General features: G+C 44.9%; 1 protein-coding gene across 8 annotated transcripts in view; it reads right to left on the bottom strand.

Moving 5' to 3' along the window:
* CCDC85A (coiled-coil domain containing 85A) overlaps positions 1 to 16,968 on the bottom strand; it is a 209,549-nt gene that overhangs the window by 54,046 nt on the left and 138,535 nt on the right. For 6 of the 8 annotated variants that reach the window (XM_071805634.1, XM_071805637.1, XM_071805638.1 and 3 more), the window contains 3 exons: positions 11,197 to 11,541; positions 9,179 to 9,410; positions 8,142 to 8,232 (listed from right to left, as the gene is read on the bottom strand). In XM_071805634.1, coding sequence (XP_071661735.1) covers positions 11,452 to 11,541 — 90 coding nt within the window. In that variant the 3' untranslated portion in view covers positions 8,142 to 8,232; positions 9,179 to 9,410; positions 11,197 to 11,451. Of the gene's footprint in view, positions 1 to 8,141; positions 8,233 to 9,178; positions 9,411 to 9,533; positions 11,542 to 14,436; positions 14,541 to 16,968 lie in introns of those variants that run through there. The other 2 variants (XM_065835620.2, XM_071805632.1) reach the window with 2 other exon arrangements.

Below are 16,968 nucleotides of genomic sequence, written 5' to 3'. Positions count from 1 at the left end.
AATGGCGCTTCAAGATAAAAACGGTTTAAGGTGTTTTCACCACAAGAAAGGACTTGCAAGGTTAAATTAAATTTCAAATATTTTTCATTACTAGATTTGTCAATTTCCATGTAATCCACCTACTGCTCAGGAAATTGAAACAGACACACGTAAACAAGAAAGAGACAATGTATCATTTTGAGAAAATCTTCCTGTCATTCATACCCATTACATCCCAGTTAACAGGACTGTAAAGCAGCAACAGAAACATGAAGAGAATCGGGTCCTTGATTTTAAGCATCTGTCCAGCTAAAACAGCGCTACCTTTCCTGGTGGGTTTAAATATTGTACAGGTCACTCAGGCAACTGAAAACAGAATAAAATCCTGGTTTTGTGTACAGTTACAGTTCAGCTAAAATTCCAGTATCACAGTCATATTTTTTCTGCTTTTTGGTCATCTTTATTTCCCTGTAAAGAATGGAAACTTACAGAACACATCTGAACAGAGACTGAGCCAGAGAGTTATTTTGCATCAGTTATCCAACTCTCTTCTAATATCATCCCTTAATTTATATCATTTTAGCTGCTCTTGTTCAGGCCACCAGAATTCAGAGCCTAATAATGTGTGGAAAAGGAATTACTACAAATATGGTTAATAGGCGGTTTAGTCAGAAACCTTTCAGGAAATGTATTTAATTACTTCTAGGACAAAAACCAAACCAAACCAAAACGAAAACCAACCAACCCACCCAAACCAAAACAGTCAGCCTGATACTTCCTCCCCATCCAAATTGATAGAATGAGATAATTAGACTTGATATCTTTTCCTCCTACAGGCACTCTGATTTATGGACTTTGCTGTTGATATATTTTCTACGATGACAGAAAATGCGGCAAATCTGACTTTGAATACTTTTTTTATAATACGCATTCAACAAGTTTTCCTCAGTCTTTGATGCTGCTGAGCATGCACAGTAAGCTGAGGAACAAATTATTTATGTGGATGCTGTTCTGCCCAAGGCAATACTCCTTCAGCTCTGTGACACAAAGTGACTGGAAATCTCCAAATTTAAGCCGCTTTTTTCCCCTGCAAGGTTCAGTTGGTGGGGGGACAGGGTTGTGCTCTCACACACACCGAGTTAAAGGCCTCAGGAGTTCCCAAATCCAAGGACAGCCCGAAGAGGCACCCGTGAAGGGGCAGCTCGGGGAGGGAGGCGCCGGCTCGACCCGGGCGCCATGTTCCCCACACCCACCTTCCAGGGGACGGACGGGTAGTGCAGCCCACCCGGAAAACGCAGAGCTCGTTGTAAGCCTCCATCTACCTTTGGGAGAAAATCAACGTAGACTTTTTAATCTAAATCACAAATACCTGCAACTGGTGTGCGCTGTGAGGAGCGCCGGGTACCTCCTGCCGGGCGCAGCCGGTCCCAGCCGGTTCCCTCAGCCCCGCCCCTCAGCCGGTTCTGGACGGTTCCCTCAGCCCCGCCCCTCAGCCTCGCAACGCACAAAATGGCGCCCGGCAGCGCGGCGTGAGGAAACACAGCACAGAATCACAGAGAATCACACAATTGCGAGGGACTTCAAAAGCTCATGCAGTGCAATTCCCCTGCCGGAGCAGGAACACCCAGCTGAGGTTCCACAGGAAGGTGTCCAGGCGGGTTTGAATGTCTGCAGAGAAGGAGACTCCACAACCCCCCTGGGCAGCCTGGGCCAGGCTCTGGCACCCTCACTGAGAAGAAGTTTCTTCTCAAATTTAAGTAGAACCTCCTGTGGTCCAGGTTGAACCCATTACCCCTTGTCCTATCACTGATTGTCACCAAGAAGAGCCTGGCTTCATCCTCATGCCACTCACCCTTTACGTATTTATAAACATTAATGAGGTCACCCCTCAGTCGCCTCTCCAGCTCCAGAGCCCCAGCTCCCTCAGCCTTTCCTCACACGGGAGATGCTCCACTCCCTTCAGCATCTTGGTGGCTGCGCTGGACTCTCTCCAGCAGTTCCCTGTCCTTCTGGAGCTGAGGGGCCACAACTGGACACAATATTCCAGGTGTGGTCTCCCCAGGGCAGAGCAGAGGGGCAGGAGAACCTCTCTGACCTACTGACCACCCCCTTCTAACCCACCCCAGGTACCACTGGCTTCCTGGCCACAAGGGCCCAGTGCTGGCTCATGGTCACCCTGCTGTCCCCAGGACCCCCAGGTCCCTTTCCCCTACACTGCTCTCTAATAGGTCATTCCCCAACTTACACTGGAACCTGGGGTTGTTCCTGCCCAGATTCAAGACTCTACACTTGCCCTTGTTCTATTTCATTAAATTTTTCCTGCCCAACTCTCCAGCCTGTCCAGGTCTCTGGATGGCAGCACAGCTTCCAGTGTCAGCCACACCTCCCAGCTTGGTGTCATCAGCAAACTTGCTGACAGCCACTCTATTCCCTCATCCAAGCCATTGATGAATATATTAAATAGCACTGGCCCCAGTACTGACCTTTGAGGCACTAGATACTGGCCTCCAGCCCTGTGAGAGCAGCGGGGAGAGAGGTCCCAGCCTCGTTCTGCTCCCCACCGCTGATGTGGAAAGCGCAGGAGATGAAACTGAGTGTGGCCGGCTCAGAGCTGGCACGTCCCATGGCAACAGGCATTGTGACACGGTTACCAGCCACTCAGACGTGCTGACACGCTCAAGTTGGTCACAAAAGCCACAAAACCTCCACCCAACAGGGCTGAGTCTGGGATGTGAGAGTCCTTGGGGTGTCCCAAGGAGACGTGGGCAGGAACAAGCCCCTTGATCCCTTCCTCAGCCTCACGGGAATAAAACAGACGAGGGAATTTTCAGCTGACACGTATCACTGAAGGATGCTGAGCGTCAATTATTTCATCAAGATCAAAGATAAACCCTTATCCGTGCCAGGCCCAGCACCCCTCAGCAGCAGAACCCACCACTGTCTGGATGTTATCAAAAGCCACCTTCTCCCTATTGTTCCTTCTTCCTGCTAAGGCGGGATATTAGCAGGGAAAAAGTCAAGGATATGGTCACACGGACCTTTCATCTGAGAAACCGAGAGCTTCAAAGGGCTGAGGGAAGCCACTTGGAAGTGGCTTCCCTTTCTTTTTTGGACAAGGTAACTGCTCTATCTTTTTTTAATCTGAAAATTTCTCCAAAATGACTGCAGAGCAGCGTGTTTATTGCACGCTGCTGGCACATACCTGCCTCTGCATCAATCTCAATTTTCCATTAGCACTCGCAGGAACATTTTGCTGGACACAGTAAAGCTATTACTTAACATAAGCACATATGGATTATGGATGCTATAAATGAATATTCCTGTAGTTTCCACTCTGTTAAAGTACCAACATAGCCTTTGTCACCACAGGATTTAAATGCATATGGTACCCTTAGCAAATAGGGCTGCTGAGGGAGGTGGTGGGACATCTGAAGTGATGAGGCCAGTTTTGGGCTCCCCAGATGGACATGGAGACACTAGAATGAGGAAATCACCACGATGACCCCCACCAGCACCACAGTGACGGGAGCTGGAGCACAAGGCAGGTGCCTCTCCCCAGAGGTGCCCAGCAAACGAGACGCAAATGGGAACACACAAGGAAAACTTTTTCACCATTATGACAATCTAACTGGATCAAACACGGGGAAATGCGGTGGTTGGGAAGGGGTAACACAGGGGTGGACCCCACACATCTGGCACAGTCTGCCCCAAGAGTCTGGTACCAAACTGGCCAGGCTATCCCCACGGGACACAGCAAGGGTATATACCCCAACTATGGGGGCTGCTGGCCCTTCCTGATGATCTGTGGCACCTTCAGATACAGAGGAGACACTTCCGTGTGCAGAAACAAACATTAATGTGCTAAGAGTGTAGGTTTGCCCTTCCAGTGAAGCCATCTCAGAGTATATTGCCTTCAACATCTATTTCATTTTCCCCCTGATGTTATTAATGGGATTACAGAGATAAGGGTTAATTATTCATTATTATTTTACCTCCTCTCCCCCCCTCCCTTTTAAAGTTATTAGCAAAACAATTAAGGTGAGCATTTTAACAAAAATGTCCTACTATAATTCACCTCTGGGAATTGAAATCTTTTGTTTAACATGTACACATAATTTACTGTGATTAAGTGAAGAAGTTTTGGACTCCAGTCAGGTGAGGTGCCCCACCTGTCTGCGGGGAGCAGACCATCCCAAAGGAGCACATTTTACTTTGGAATCACTTATTCAGTTGCCACTGAATGCTAAGATACAGATAAGCAGTTTGGCTAAAAACCTTTTTGCTTTTCATTTTACTTTGGGTTCTCCTTTTAAGTGTTCAGTAGTAGCACCCTGACCAGGAAAGCCAAGAAACTGTGCTGGAAGTCTTACCAAGGGCTGACCTAAGTTCTCTTTGTTTCTGTGACTTTCAAATCAAGGCTGGTGTGTGCGTAGCTGCATGCAGACCAACAGAGCACGCGTGAGCACCTGAGCAAAAGGGAGGCTGTACCATGCTACCTATCCATCCTGACACCTAGGAAACTAATAATGTATAGTAATATATACTACTTCTCTTTTACTATTTTTTTCGTGCACTTACTGTTCATAAGTTCAGTAGCAGCTCTTAATTTACGCATCATTATGAAAGGCTCAATGGCTACAACGCGGTGGTTATTTTGAAAGCATTTTTAGCTGTAAAGGCATCTAACATATGCTCTCCCTCCAGCCCTGGAGACCTGTTTGCCATGCAAGGCTGCACACACCAACAGACCGACGTTCCTCCGGGGAGCTGACGGACGGGGGTGCCGGGAGGCAGCTGGACAAGGGCAGAGGGCACCGTGGTTCAGCAAAACAGAGACCGAACCACAAAGCCTGCCATTTAGAGGTCCTCACGCTATTTGTGATATCTTGTTCCCTTGGAGAGAGGATTTCTTGCCATGCTGTAGAAGATTTGTCTTTCCAGATGGCAGCACCCAGAGCAGATGCCATTTTTGCAGTTACGCACATCCAAAGCCTGATGTAAAAGAAAGCTAAACCAGAGCGATCACGAGGACCTGTTACACATCCGGAAGAAGCAGCCTTCAACCCCAGCCAATTCCTACTCCATCTTTTCATCTACTCCCTACAAACTTGGCTGCACGTAGTTATAAGTTCATCATCGCTCCCATTTCTGTTGAGCCACACGACAACCTGGCCTGAACATCAGTGACTCCAACCCTGCTGCCCAGGAGTGGAATGTGCTTAACAGAGTCTGAGAGGAACTCACTTCTGGCAACAACTTCTTCCCTGCCACTTCAGTTTTATTTGCCCACAGCTACAACTGCTAATGTTCAGCTACGCCGCTCCGAGACATCACTCGCACGCTGCCGGAGGAAAACAGGAGGAAAATAAAACCTCCAGTCAATGCTGGGTAGGCTGTTGGCAGCACAAAGTCATAATGCCCAAGAGACACATCCAAGCCCCAAAATATCCAGTGTAGAACTCCAGAATCATTAGCGAGAAGCCAAAGGGATGCTGCAAAATGGCCACAATAGGCTTGAAAAATAAAAACCAAGAGGAAGTGTGAAAGTCACAACAGAAAGAAAACAATGCACTGCTTTAAAATCACTGGAAGGCAAGAACATACAAGAATGCTTGTAAAGAGAGCTTTAAAATGAGTTTCATAATCCGCTGTGACTGAAGGAAAGGCCTTATTCAGGACATCATTCATCTTGCACTTAATTGTGAGCACATGTTTGGGTTCCAGCCTGCAGCAAGGGGGTTAATTCTCCAATTATTCCACAGAATTAAAACTACATTTTTTTTCCCCAGGAAATGTAGCATTATTGTGAAGCCCATCCAGACATGCTATTTCATAATTAATACTAAATAAAAAGTGAATTCTCTCCTTTGTCTAAATAGTTTGCTTTGGCTCAGCTAGGAGCAGCAATTAGCGAGACAGGCTCCCTGAATGCATTTGATCTGCTACAGAGTTTCCTGCTGCGTATCAGAAGAACAAACCTCATTTCACACAGTCCATGGAGTTTATGTTGGCTGCATGTGCTATAATTAAAATGATCTTTTTTTTCCCCCATGAGCTTTGTTTATGTGCTTGTGTTTTTTGGTGGAGAGGCAAGCACGTACCTAATTTAGCAGTTGTGTTGATTTACACTTCTGTCCTTTACCAGTTCCCTTTGTAGTGTTCACTGTTTGTAGTTCGGTGTAGAAACGGGACCTGTTATCATTTGTGTTATAGGTCCGTTTTATTAGCAGAATAGAGGAACAGTTCCCATGGAAACGTTTCCGTGTTTCATGGTGTGCTTTTCCTGGGATTTTCAAGGTGGTGTTGGGTGGGCTCTGGGGTGCTCGGGGGCTTTTGGGGCACAGGCAGCAGCCTGTGAACACTTCCCCTTCAGCACAGGGGGAAATCACGTACGTTTAGGTTGTGTATTTCCTCTCTTATGAAGTCCAGCGCCTGTGAAAACAGAGACCCACACCACAGGCTGATGTTCCCACCACTCTGACGACACACCGGATCCTATTTTGAAAGGCCACCTCAAAACCCAAGAGTGTGCTTTCCTTTTGCTCTCTGACCTTTACGCTTAAGCCACGAGTGATGCTACAGTTTAACAGGGCTCAGCGCACTCGCCTGAGCCAAGATGTCCTGGTGTCACAAGGGATTTTCAAAGTGCCTTGAAAAAACCCACACCATCAGCCCAGGGAACACCCCCGCTCACGGGCCACTGCTCTGACCTGGCATTCATCAAAAGCCATGCTTAAAAAAAAATTAAAAAAATTAAATCACATGTGAAAATATGAAACCACCTTCTTTCTCAGCCAGATGACTGCCGTGCACACAGGCCAGTTCCACAGCAAACGGGCTGCACCACGGATCACCTCGACATCGTGCAGGTTCACCTGGGCCCTGGCAGGACAGGTCCCCAACCCCTTGGTGCTCTTTCTTTCCAGAATCTGGGATCGGCTCCCAATGTAATTTTTAGCTTTATTTTTTCATCTGAAGACTTACAAATAAATTATTTTTACTTCGACCTAGTCTCAGTAGTAGGGAAAATGCTCCAAACAAACTTCAGAGCCACGGCCACTGCATTGAAGAGATAATTATAACAAATTCTTTTTCGAGTGGAGAATAATTACCATGTTCTAACAAAACATTAAATAATTCATTATTATTATTTTGGCACTTCTTTGTGAACCAGGTGTTTAGGAAGCTGTTTCAGACACAAACATGTAATGAAGTCCCTGGGATCCTTCCCCACCAGCCGACAGCATGAAAGAACCAGGAACACTTGGACAGGCTGGAACCACCCAGAGCCTGGCTCCAGCACGGCCAGGAAAGACCTCCTATCAGTATCAGAAGGTTTCATTTATTTTTCATCATTCCCCGTTATATTTCTCAGTTTTCTAATTACTCACATGGAAGTGTTGGAGCTTTCTCATTAAGGAAGATACAAGTAAGCTTTATGTCTTTAGTCCATGTTCTCTCTTAAGTTTTTAAATCATGGTAATATTTTTTATTTATGTAAGACTATTGAAAACTTTATTTTCATTGACACTACCATTTTTGAGTTGCCTGACCTCCCCCGCCCCCCCACAAAGTCAGAGTGCCCAGATGCATCCCATGTAGTCTCACTCAGCCTTCTCCTTCTCCTCTACCTTTTTGTGAAGTGGCCCCAGTATCTGGCTTTTCCTAACAATTAAAGTTTCTTGTCCACATATTCAATATCTCAGCCACACCATGCTATTTCTAGGATAAAAAAACAAATGAAGAGACTGGATACAATGAGGAGGGGAGGGAGTTTTTTTGGTTGGTTGGTTTTGTGTGTGTTTGTTGTTTTGTGGTTTTTGTTTGTTGTGATCTGTGTTTTGGTTTAAAACAAAACAAAACACCAAGCAAACAACAAAACCCCACCAAAACCAAGGGTCATTACTAGCAAGCATATTACTTGCTCTTTACCCTGCTTGCAGTTTCTCCTTCCTCATCGCTCCTAACACTTTATATATCAGATCTAAGCTGCCAGCTCTGGCAAACACCATCTTGCAATTCACTTCTGGGCCTGACCACATGTGTTAGGAAATGCCACAACCACAAGGCAGCCCAGTAAACCGTTCACTGGTTGATTAAATAATGCAGAACCTCTGTGTACTAAATCCAGGCAGAGCTGCTATTGAGTCACCTGTTCTTACCTTCGTTTTTTGGGTGACCAGAGGCGCAGAGCTGGTTGCTGGCTTGAGGACATTCATGGCTGGGGTCTCTGTGTCCATGGTTCACCCAAGCCTGGAAAACGCAAGTGTGGAGATATAATGAGGTCTTAGCACTATATACCGAGAATTCACAAGAAAAGACAGTCTCATCAAGATTTTCCCCCCTTTTGTACCACCCACAAAGTGCGGAAAAGAGTGGCCGAGCCACTTGCTTCTGTATCAAACTGGTGAGATCAGTGTAATGAATTCACACCACCCTGGGACTTATTTCAAGAACTTACAAAGAATTAAACAAGCCAGTGCTCTGGCAAGAGGGGGTTTGCTGGGGGGTGCCCCACAGCAACACAGAGAGGCCTGTGGGGTGTTTGAACAGCACAAGGAGTGCAGGGCCGGGCGCCGTCCCCAGGCCGCAAAGGCCATTTGTGCTCAAAATGCTAAAAAAGGCACACAGGCTTCACACCGCCTTCATAAACACGTCCATCAACCGCAACCTTTGGGGAACGGGCTCCACCGAAACCGTTCACTTGCTGAAAAACAAACTGCCACTCTTTACCTTCTAACCCTTCAGCAAAACAGCTTTTCTCCACTCCAGAATGTAAAATCCACTCACTATTTAAAATTCACTCGCATAGTGAATTTTAGAGCTCATTCATGCTCAGCTCAGAAGCTGGGAATGACCCCATAACATGCAAATTTTCAACTGAAGCAGAATTACGCTAAAACAACTGAATGAGGAATCCATGAGGCTTGGTGCCATTACGTTTTCCAGAAAAGCACCTGACCGTGTGGGCAGAGAGCAAGATGAAGGTCTGTAACTACCACAGCAATTTATATCCATTAGCACAGAGACATATCAGCAGGTACAGGACCTCTCCAAAGCACTGCCCACTTTCTCCTCTTAATTAGCTGTAATTTTAGGAGCTCTCACAGGATTTATTAGCTTGTCCTGGGGCAGAGAAGTCCACCGACACGCAGCAGGACACAACCAGCCTCCCCAGGACCACGAACGCATCTCTTACCTGAAGAAAACAGCTCTGGGAGCTCCATGCTGCCCTGTCCTCACCTCAAAGCTGCACTGAGGTTTGGTGGGATGGGTCCCACACAGGTGTCCAGGGGCTGGGGACTCAACACATCACACCTGGAGCTGCTGCATGCACCTCGCTTCCATACACAACACATAGAGTAGCTACCTCAGCATAAAAGATACAAGCAAGTCCACATATCTGGGATTGTGGGGTTTTTTTAAGGCACCTGGAAAGAAAGTGAACAAAAATCCACAACATGCAGCTAATTTCCCAACATTTCTAACAAAGCAAACTGCACGTGAGCCTGAGCACCTCACGGCTTTGGTCATGAAAGCAGAGCAAACAATGGTGAGGTTGTATAATTTATTACCGTTGCTAAGAGGAACACAGATACTTGATACCCAATCATATGCAGAACTGTAAAAAAATAGTTTTAATACAGTATCAAAATTTACACAAGTGTAGTGTCAAAAGACACCAGTGTCCCTCAGATTAGCCCCTGCACATACGTACTGCAGGCACAAGTACATGTTTTACAGCTTTTCATACATATATATAGATATATAGGAATACAACAATTTAAGTTTAACTATGCAAACAATATGTATGGGAGAAAACAATGCGTAAAGATAACAGACAACTATTTGGGCTGGGTAATATATAAGAAATGATGCAAGAGTGCAATGCTTCGAAACAGAAGGTGAGATTCTCTATTTCCAACTCAAGGAGACGGAGGGAACAGGAGTTTTGCCCGAGAAAGCAATGCTGGATCAGAGGCCTCACGTCAAATGGTACCAAGTGAAAATACCAACAGAAACCAATATAATTACTGCTGCAAATTAACACATTTTCTCTGAAGACAGTTAGCAGATTTACATCATACTCCTATATAACAAAAGATTGTACAGCAACCGAGCTACATTCCACTGCAAATAGCCCACGAATACAGCACGTTGCAAGCTCCGAGAAAACAGAGGTTCTGCCTTTGGCTCAAATCTTAGTAACCAAGAACAAACCAGAAACCCAGGAATTGTTGCATTCCTATTTCGTTTAACTTTTATTAGTCTTTTTGATGCTCAGCTATGGTAAAAAGTTAAGCAACAGCATTCAGTCACCAGCCTGTTGCACATTCATACATGAAACTATCATTGCTTTTAGATATACACAAAATACCTATCATTGCAATTCAATACACACAACGAGTATCATACAGATAGATAAAAATAAACTAAGCACATCTAGGGCACCTTCTGGTCAAATCTCAGGCAATCTGAACAAGAGCTTTCTGCCTCAGAATAATGAAAGACATGCTCTGAGTATAATAAAACCTTTTTCTTTGAAAGAAAGCTACGGTGGCAAGAAAAGCCTTTTTTTATTTTATAATGCAGTGCAATCTCTTAGATCTTTATAGACTCTTGTTAAATAAACCAGCATGTCTCTAAATTAAACAGAAGAAATTAGCATCCTGACAATTGGAAACTACTTTCCAAAAAAACCCTCTGATGGAAATTCCGATTCAAGACCTGTAATAGTGATACCTAAGTGTTCTGTTCATTAAAGGGCTGCAAACATCCTACACGTCTTCAGAAGATGTGCATCAAAGAGAATCCAAAAGAAAGCTATCGTTACTTCCATTTAGAAAGAAATTGTGTTTCACTACAAGTACTGTAGTTATGCTACACTACTGGCTGGTTAGGAGACTTCATGGTCTTTTAGCACCTCCAAAGGCAGGTATTCTACCAAAGCAAGAAAATCATCTGGAAATTGCCTAAGCACCATTAACCAATATTTTACAGACTGAAGCGTGAGTTACTAAGAAGTGACTTTCTCGAAACTGTGGAGACCAAAGGCACAGTTTATCCAAGTCTCTCCAGTCTGGTGAAAAACCTCCGTTAAATCCAGTGGAAAATTCGCTCAGATTTACTAGAGATTCACTGTAACTACCCAAAAGAAAACTTATTTCAGGTAACTCCTGCCGAATCCCAATTATCTTTCAATTAGGATGGAAATACCTCAGTGCTTCTAAGTGTGGGGTGTTGACGTGCTGATGCAGCGGCAGCGTTTCACTAGCCAGCATAGCGAAACAGCAGTTTTCGGGGAAGGCTGACAACGCGGCTCCTCCGGGCTCTGTTAGTTTCCAACCAAGCGTCTTGCGGCACACACAGACGCCCCGGCGTCAGCGGAACGGCGCTGCGGACACAGTCGCTTCTGTCTCTTGTCGGCAGTTCCAGCCCTGTCTCTGCAGAGAGAGGAATCGCTCAGGGCCTTTACATGGGTCCTTTGTACTGGCTTCCTGACAAATGTTGTCTAATTCCAGGGCACGACCCTGCAGCATCTCCAAGTTTCCTCCACACAACCTAAAGGGAGGGATGGGAAGAGATCTCGTTAGCAGCGGTCCAGGCGTGCTGGTGTTCGTACAGACATACGCCTGGGAACGCCACGGGTTCGTCAAGCAGCCCATGCAGCACAGGTAGGGACAGAGGGGAGGACACACGGCAGAAGAGAACGTTTCTCCAGGGATACAACATTCCTTCTGAACACACAAAGCACATGCTTCTAGGTAAAAATGGTCAAGAACAGAGACAAATGAACTAGGACGTGCATCACCAGGATGTTTTGTGCTTCAGATACAGGACTGAGGACATTTACAGGCCTCAGAGGAAACTTTGTCCACCTATTTCCCAAACCACATCCCTTGCAGAATGCAATTCAGCAGCATGAAGCTCAGGCCAGAGAAGTCTCAACATTTCTAGTTTAAAAAGCACGGCGCAGTTCTTCCCGTTTTCAAAGAATTTACTTGTTCTCTTAAAATGAAGCAAGGCACTAAAGGGTTTGTTTAATTTCATCTGTTCTTCCTTGAGATCAGAGGCATCGTGCACGTAGTTGCTGTTCTACCCATGCTTGTCTGTTTTGTTGAACCAGAGCAAAATCTACAACTTAGTAGAAGTTAGCAACTTTTTCCTAAGTGTGGACTCTGCATTATGAAGCTTTCCTTCCTCATACTCACATTTACTCCCATTTATGATTGCATAATAACCATGGTAAGATTATAGAATTAAAAACACACATCATTTATTAAAAAAAAAAAAAAAAAGGAAAGTATTTTGTAATGATTGATAAAAAGATTTGACTGGTTATTAGCAGGAGAATCAGTCGCTTGTGTCGTATCACCAGGCATCTCTTGCAGGGGCCACCAGAAACAAGACTGGTGATTACCACCACACTGTGTATTGCAATTTAGGATTATTTCTGTTTAATAATAATTGACTAACAACCAACTAAAGAGTAACTGCTACTAAACCGCTTGGTAATCTCTGGAGAAACAGCGAAATGACTGCTAAGAAAGGCAAAACCTGTTTTGCGTTGTCATTATTTATTATTTGTATTTTACGAATGCCTAAAGCGCAGGAGTGAAGAGGGATTGCGTTCATTGCATCCTGGGGAGGTGACGGCCTGAGAAGACACCAGCAGCCCCAGTTCCTACAACCCCAAGGTCCCACTGTTACTCTGTGCAAGAGATGGGCAAATAATCCAGTTCCTGCAGTCTTACTACACAGGGCCAAAACAAATTAAAGTTCTTTAAAGGGAACTGTCATTAATACTAATGGGTCGGCATAACCCAAACCCTGCAAACTTCCCATATGGCCAGAATCTTGCAGCCTGAAATCAGAAGGGAAACGGGTGAAATCACGTTGTCATAAAAATATGCGCGTGTTTTAGCTACGTTTGCTGTGTTGTGAAACACTGAGCCATGGTGGAAGCAGGAAAACTGGGTTTGCAGTGAAACCTCCCAAATCAGCTACGGTTGGGTCGCTGGAAATGGCAGAGAGCTGGATTAGATGAGACAGGAGTTTCTTTCCAACTTTTGGTTGCTGATTTTCCTAATGATATTATCAAAAAGAAAGACCTCTTGGATGGCTTTTGTGAGAAGGCACATTACACCTACACATGCCTTTCAACGTTTCTGGTCAATAAACATCAGACAATATTTACCGAGCAGCTACTGCTGACACAATCATAAACTGAAAGGTGACACTTTCAAAGTCCTTTATTTCCAGCAGAACAAATGACCCTGTTTGCCAGGAAGGCACAAACACACACGAGACAACCATGGAAAGGCCAAGTACCAAAAACTTCACTCAAAATTTCAGAATGCTCCTGTGCTTTAAAATTAACTCCACACTCGCTAATACATGGTAAACTACCTCTAACTCTGCTGCTACGTGTTGCTACGTTCTCCTAAGATAATGCAAGTGTATAAATACAAAGCAAAACTGTTCCCGAGCACATTGTTGATGAGGTGGTACCAATACAACATGCGCATCCTGAGGAGAGAATTCCCACATCCGTTATCTTAATAAAATATCAACAAGATGATATAACACCATAAAGGTCCTACACTATGAATTATACGTCAAAATTGCACCTTGGTACCCATCCAGACTATGCACCAAAATTATAGAGCCAGAAAAGAAACTTGTCATCATTCCACTGTTCCCACAGGCAAAACAACAATGCCGAAGAAAAGAAACATTATAATTGGTTTATCAGAAATCCACTTTTAGTATGGACTAGATGAATAGAAGAACAAGACCAGAAAGGAAATAACCGACTATTTAAAAAGTATAATAATAAACCAGTAGGCAAATCAGATGCAGATGATAAAAGTCAGAAGAAAAGGCTGCATTTCAACGCCAGCAGCAGAGCTTTGGATGGCTGGGGAACAAAGAGACAAGGCAGAATACAAGTATCTATTTGGGATTTACAAAAATGAACTGATAATGCCAAATTCAGTATATTAGCATTTTAGAAGTCGCATTACTTACATCATGAGAACTTTCATGGATTACTATTAAATATGTATTTGATGGAAACTGCTGCTTTATCCATAAATTGCAAAGGAATAGCAGAGGCAGGAAAATCCATCGGTGCCATTGTACAGATGGGGAAGCTGAGGTTGTCAGACTTCATCATACTTGCCAAACTTTGTTCTTACGAAGAATAAATTCGGGTCAGCTGAGTCATACAGTACTTTAGCCCATATATATTACCACATATAGATACTTCTGATCAATACTAACAAACGTGTTAGAATGACAGCATTCCTACTAAAAGAGTAATTGCATTACAAAACCAGGAACTGACTTAATTTCCATAGGAAATCTTCAAGGGCATATGGTCAGCATTTAAACAAAAAATACTTTGCATCTTCAGGTGTTTGCAGGCTCAATACAGAATATAAAATCAAATACCTTAAACTTATACTGCACATTTCTCCAGCCACAGCTTTCTCTGTCTCACTAAGGTAGCACTGAGAGTCTTTAGCAGCCTGCTGGGTTATCTTTTCCTGAGCTTCCTAGACACGGGTGTGTTTAAAAAAAAAGAGGAAAAAAAGGACGTTTTCTTTTACAAATTTGTTTTGCAGCCCCAGCTAAGAGCAGGAGTATATTGAAGCTTTGGTGGGTCGTTCCTGAGGATGGGCACACACAGATAACTGGCCAATTGCATTTAAAGATAATTAGGCTGATTACAGTGCCCTGGATTTCAGGGCAGGCGGGATCATTACATCTTCTTGCCTGACCTCCTGGGTACAGAGAACACTTAATTTTCTGCAGCAACTCCTACCCTTAGCCTCAGACCTTGTCGTCGATTAAAGCACACCTCAACTGAATTTGTAGGTGGCACGGTGGAGTTTCCAAGAGGTGACACTGAACTCAGGACAGGAAAACTCAACGCGAGGTTTCAAGGGAAGCCCGCGCCCTCCGTTATTCAGGCAGCCACACCAGATAAGGATCATCATTCCCTAAATATAAACCCCGGTCTGCAAAGCAAACCTGTGCGGAATCTGCACACCTCCTGCACAAGCATGCGGTTTGGTCACAAACAACTTGCAAAAAGAAACAAGCACATCCTGCCATATGAAACATCTACTTCTATAATATATCCCTAGTGATACCAGAAGCGCTGGCACCATGGGGGGATCGGCAGGGCCAAGGCGTGGGGACACACACGGCAATTTCTCCCTTTGACCATCCAGAATGATGGATCAGGTCATGGAAGAACTTTTCTCAGCCCAGCTGCACAACAAAGCTCTTTGCTTTCACTGCTGTCTCCACCAGTGGGAGATTCACAGGCAATGACTTCTTTTATTTTTTAGTGCTTCCTCATTACTCAGGAAAAAAACCAGCACTATTTTTAGCAATGGTCTCCCTCTGTTTTCCTATGGATCCATCCCTTTAAAACAAAATCCTGTTCTTTAGATTTCTTGCTGTGCAGAAGGGGACGGCACTATCAATTATGTTTTGTAACAAAGACTATTCCTTTTTTGCAGGACTTCCAAATTGCTGAATCTGAAAAGAAAAGCAGGCTCCTTACTTGGGCTTGTTCTTCCTCCTGCATCTGACTCTGCTCAGGGATGCCAGTGGGAGCTCCGGAGTCTCCTCCCCGGCTGGGGATGGGGATGGGGATGGCCGGGCAGTCCATTTAGCTGACAGCTCACTCTCCATTTTCAATATAACAGTATCATTCATACCTGTTTCCGCCTGCTGCAATACATCCTAGCAAACTAAAAGCTGAGCTTTCACATCATATAGAACTACATTCTGTGTCTTTCTTATCAATCCATTTCAGCAAGCCATTGTTCTAACATTTCACTGCCACTAACCAGCTATTACAGGTTGTCAAGTGTTCCATTCAGGGAAGCCTCTTTGCCAATGAGTGTTTTAAGAGATCTACAAAAGGCTTTTTTGGATACTTATGCATGCTGTCCGGACAAAATTACTTGGCATAGCTTTATTTTCGAGGCAACAGCAGGTGAAAGATGTGGAAGAGGCACATGGGACCTTGAGCACTGCTGGTCCGGCCACGGTGGCTCATCACACTTTTCCTGTAAGAGGGCAAGACTGGCACGGTCAGGGACAGAGCGCTGAGATGGGGACATGGTTTGCGGTGGCCATCAGATAGGGGACCTGCAATTGTGTGTGTGTGTGGAGAGAGGCTCAAGTGTTTTGCTGCTGCTTCTCCCCTTCGGGAGCCAGAAAAACACGCAAGGGGGCTGTGGTAAAGCCCTGAGTCCGGGTTTGATGTTACAGCAAGGGATCTGATTGCTGTAATTTGTGCACAGCTCACTTGCATAAACCTATTTCCTCAGGCTTCACAGAGGAGAAGTCAATGTCACCCAGCCATGTGGAAGATAATCACTGCGCATAAACTCAGATGTCCAGGCAAGTCAGCAGCACTACTGAGCTCTCACTGTGCATCTCCATGAAGCTGAAAAACAGAGCAAATGTCTACACAAGTCCCTTCCAGCTCTCCCCTGAGGGAGCGCAAACAGACTCCTTCCAAATAACCAGTATGTCCCTGCAACATCTGTATAGGTGGGGAATAACACCCACTTAACCAAATGAATATTGAAGCGGGTTAGCTAATGAGTGAGGTGCAGGAGCGAAGACGACCAGAAAACAATCCTGCAAGAGCTGGTGTCAGGAGATGGGAACACGGAGTCTCTGCTCAGCCCCATAGGGTTTTAGTCGTCTCTGAGGATCAGGGACAGAGCTGACGTCTGTGCTGCAGCGGGACAGGGAACTCAGCCACGTTGATTCAGACATCTGATGAACCACTGCATCTTGCAATAGCTTTCTAGGTTTCATTAGTTGCAACAGTTTTACTGTTAAGATAGGAAAGAACTTGCAAATTCGCCCCTCTGGTTGCTTGGGCCAATTGCTGTTTATCAATGCAACACAGGTCTTCGCAATCCAGCCCTGTCTTAGAGTAAATCACACCCG

Source organism: Patagioenas fasciata, chromosome 3 (genome assembly GCF_037038585.1).
Source record: "Patagioenas fasciata isolate bPatFas1 chromosome 3, bPatFas1.hap1, whole genome shotgun sequence".
Taxonomy (NCBI): Eukaryota; Metazoa; Chordata; class Aves; order Columbiformes; family Columbidae; genus Patagioenas; species Patagioenas fasciata.
Note: the sequence above shows the minus strand (reverse complement) of the source record. Positions and strands in the feature narration are given on the sequence as shown.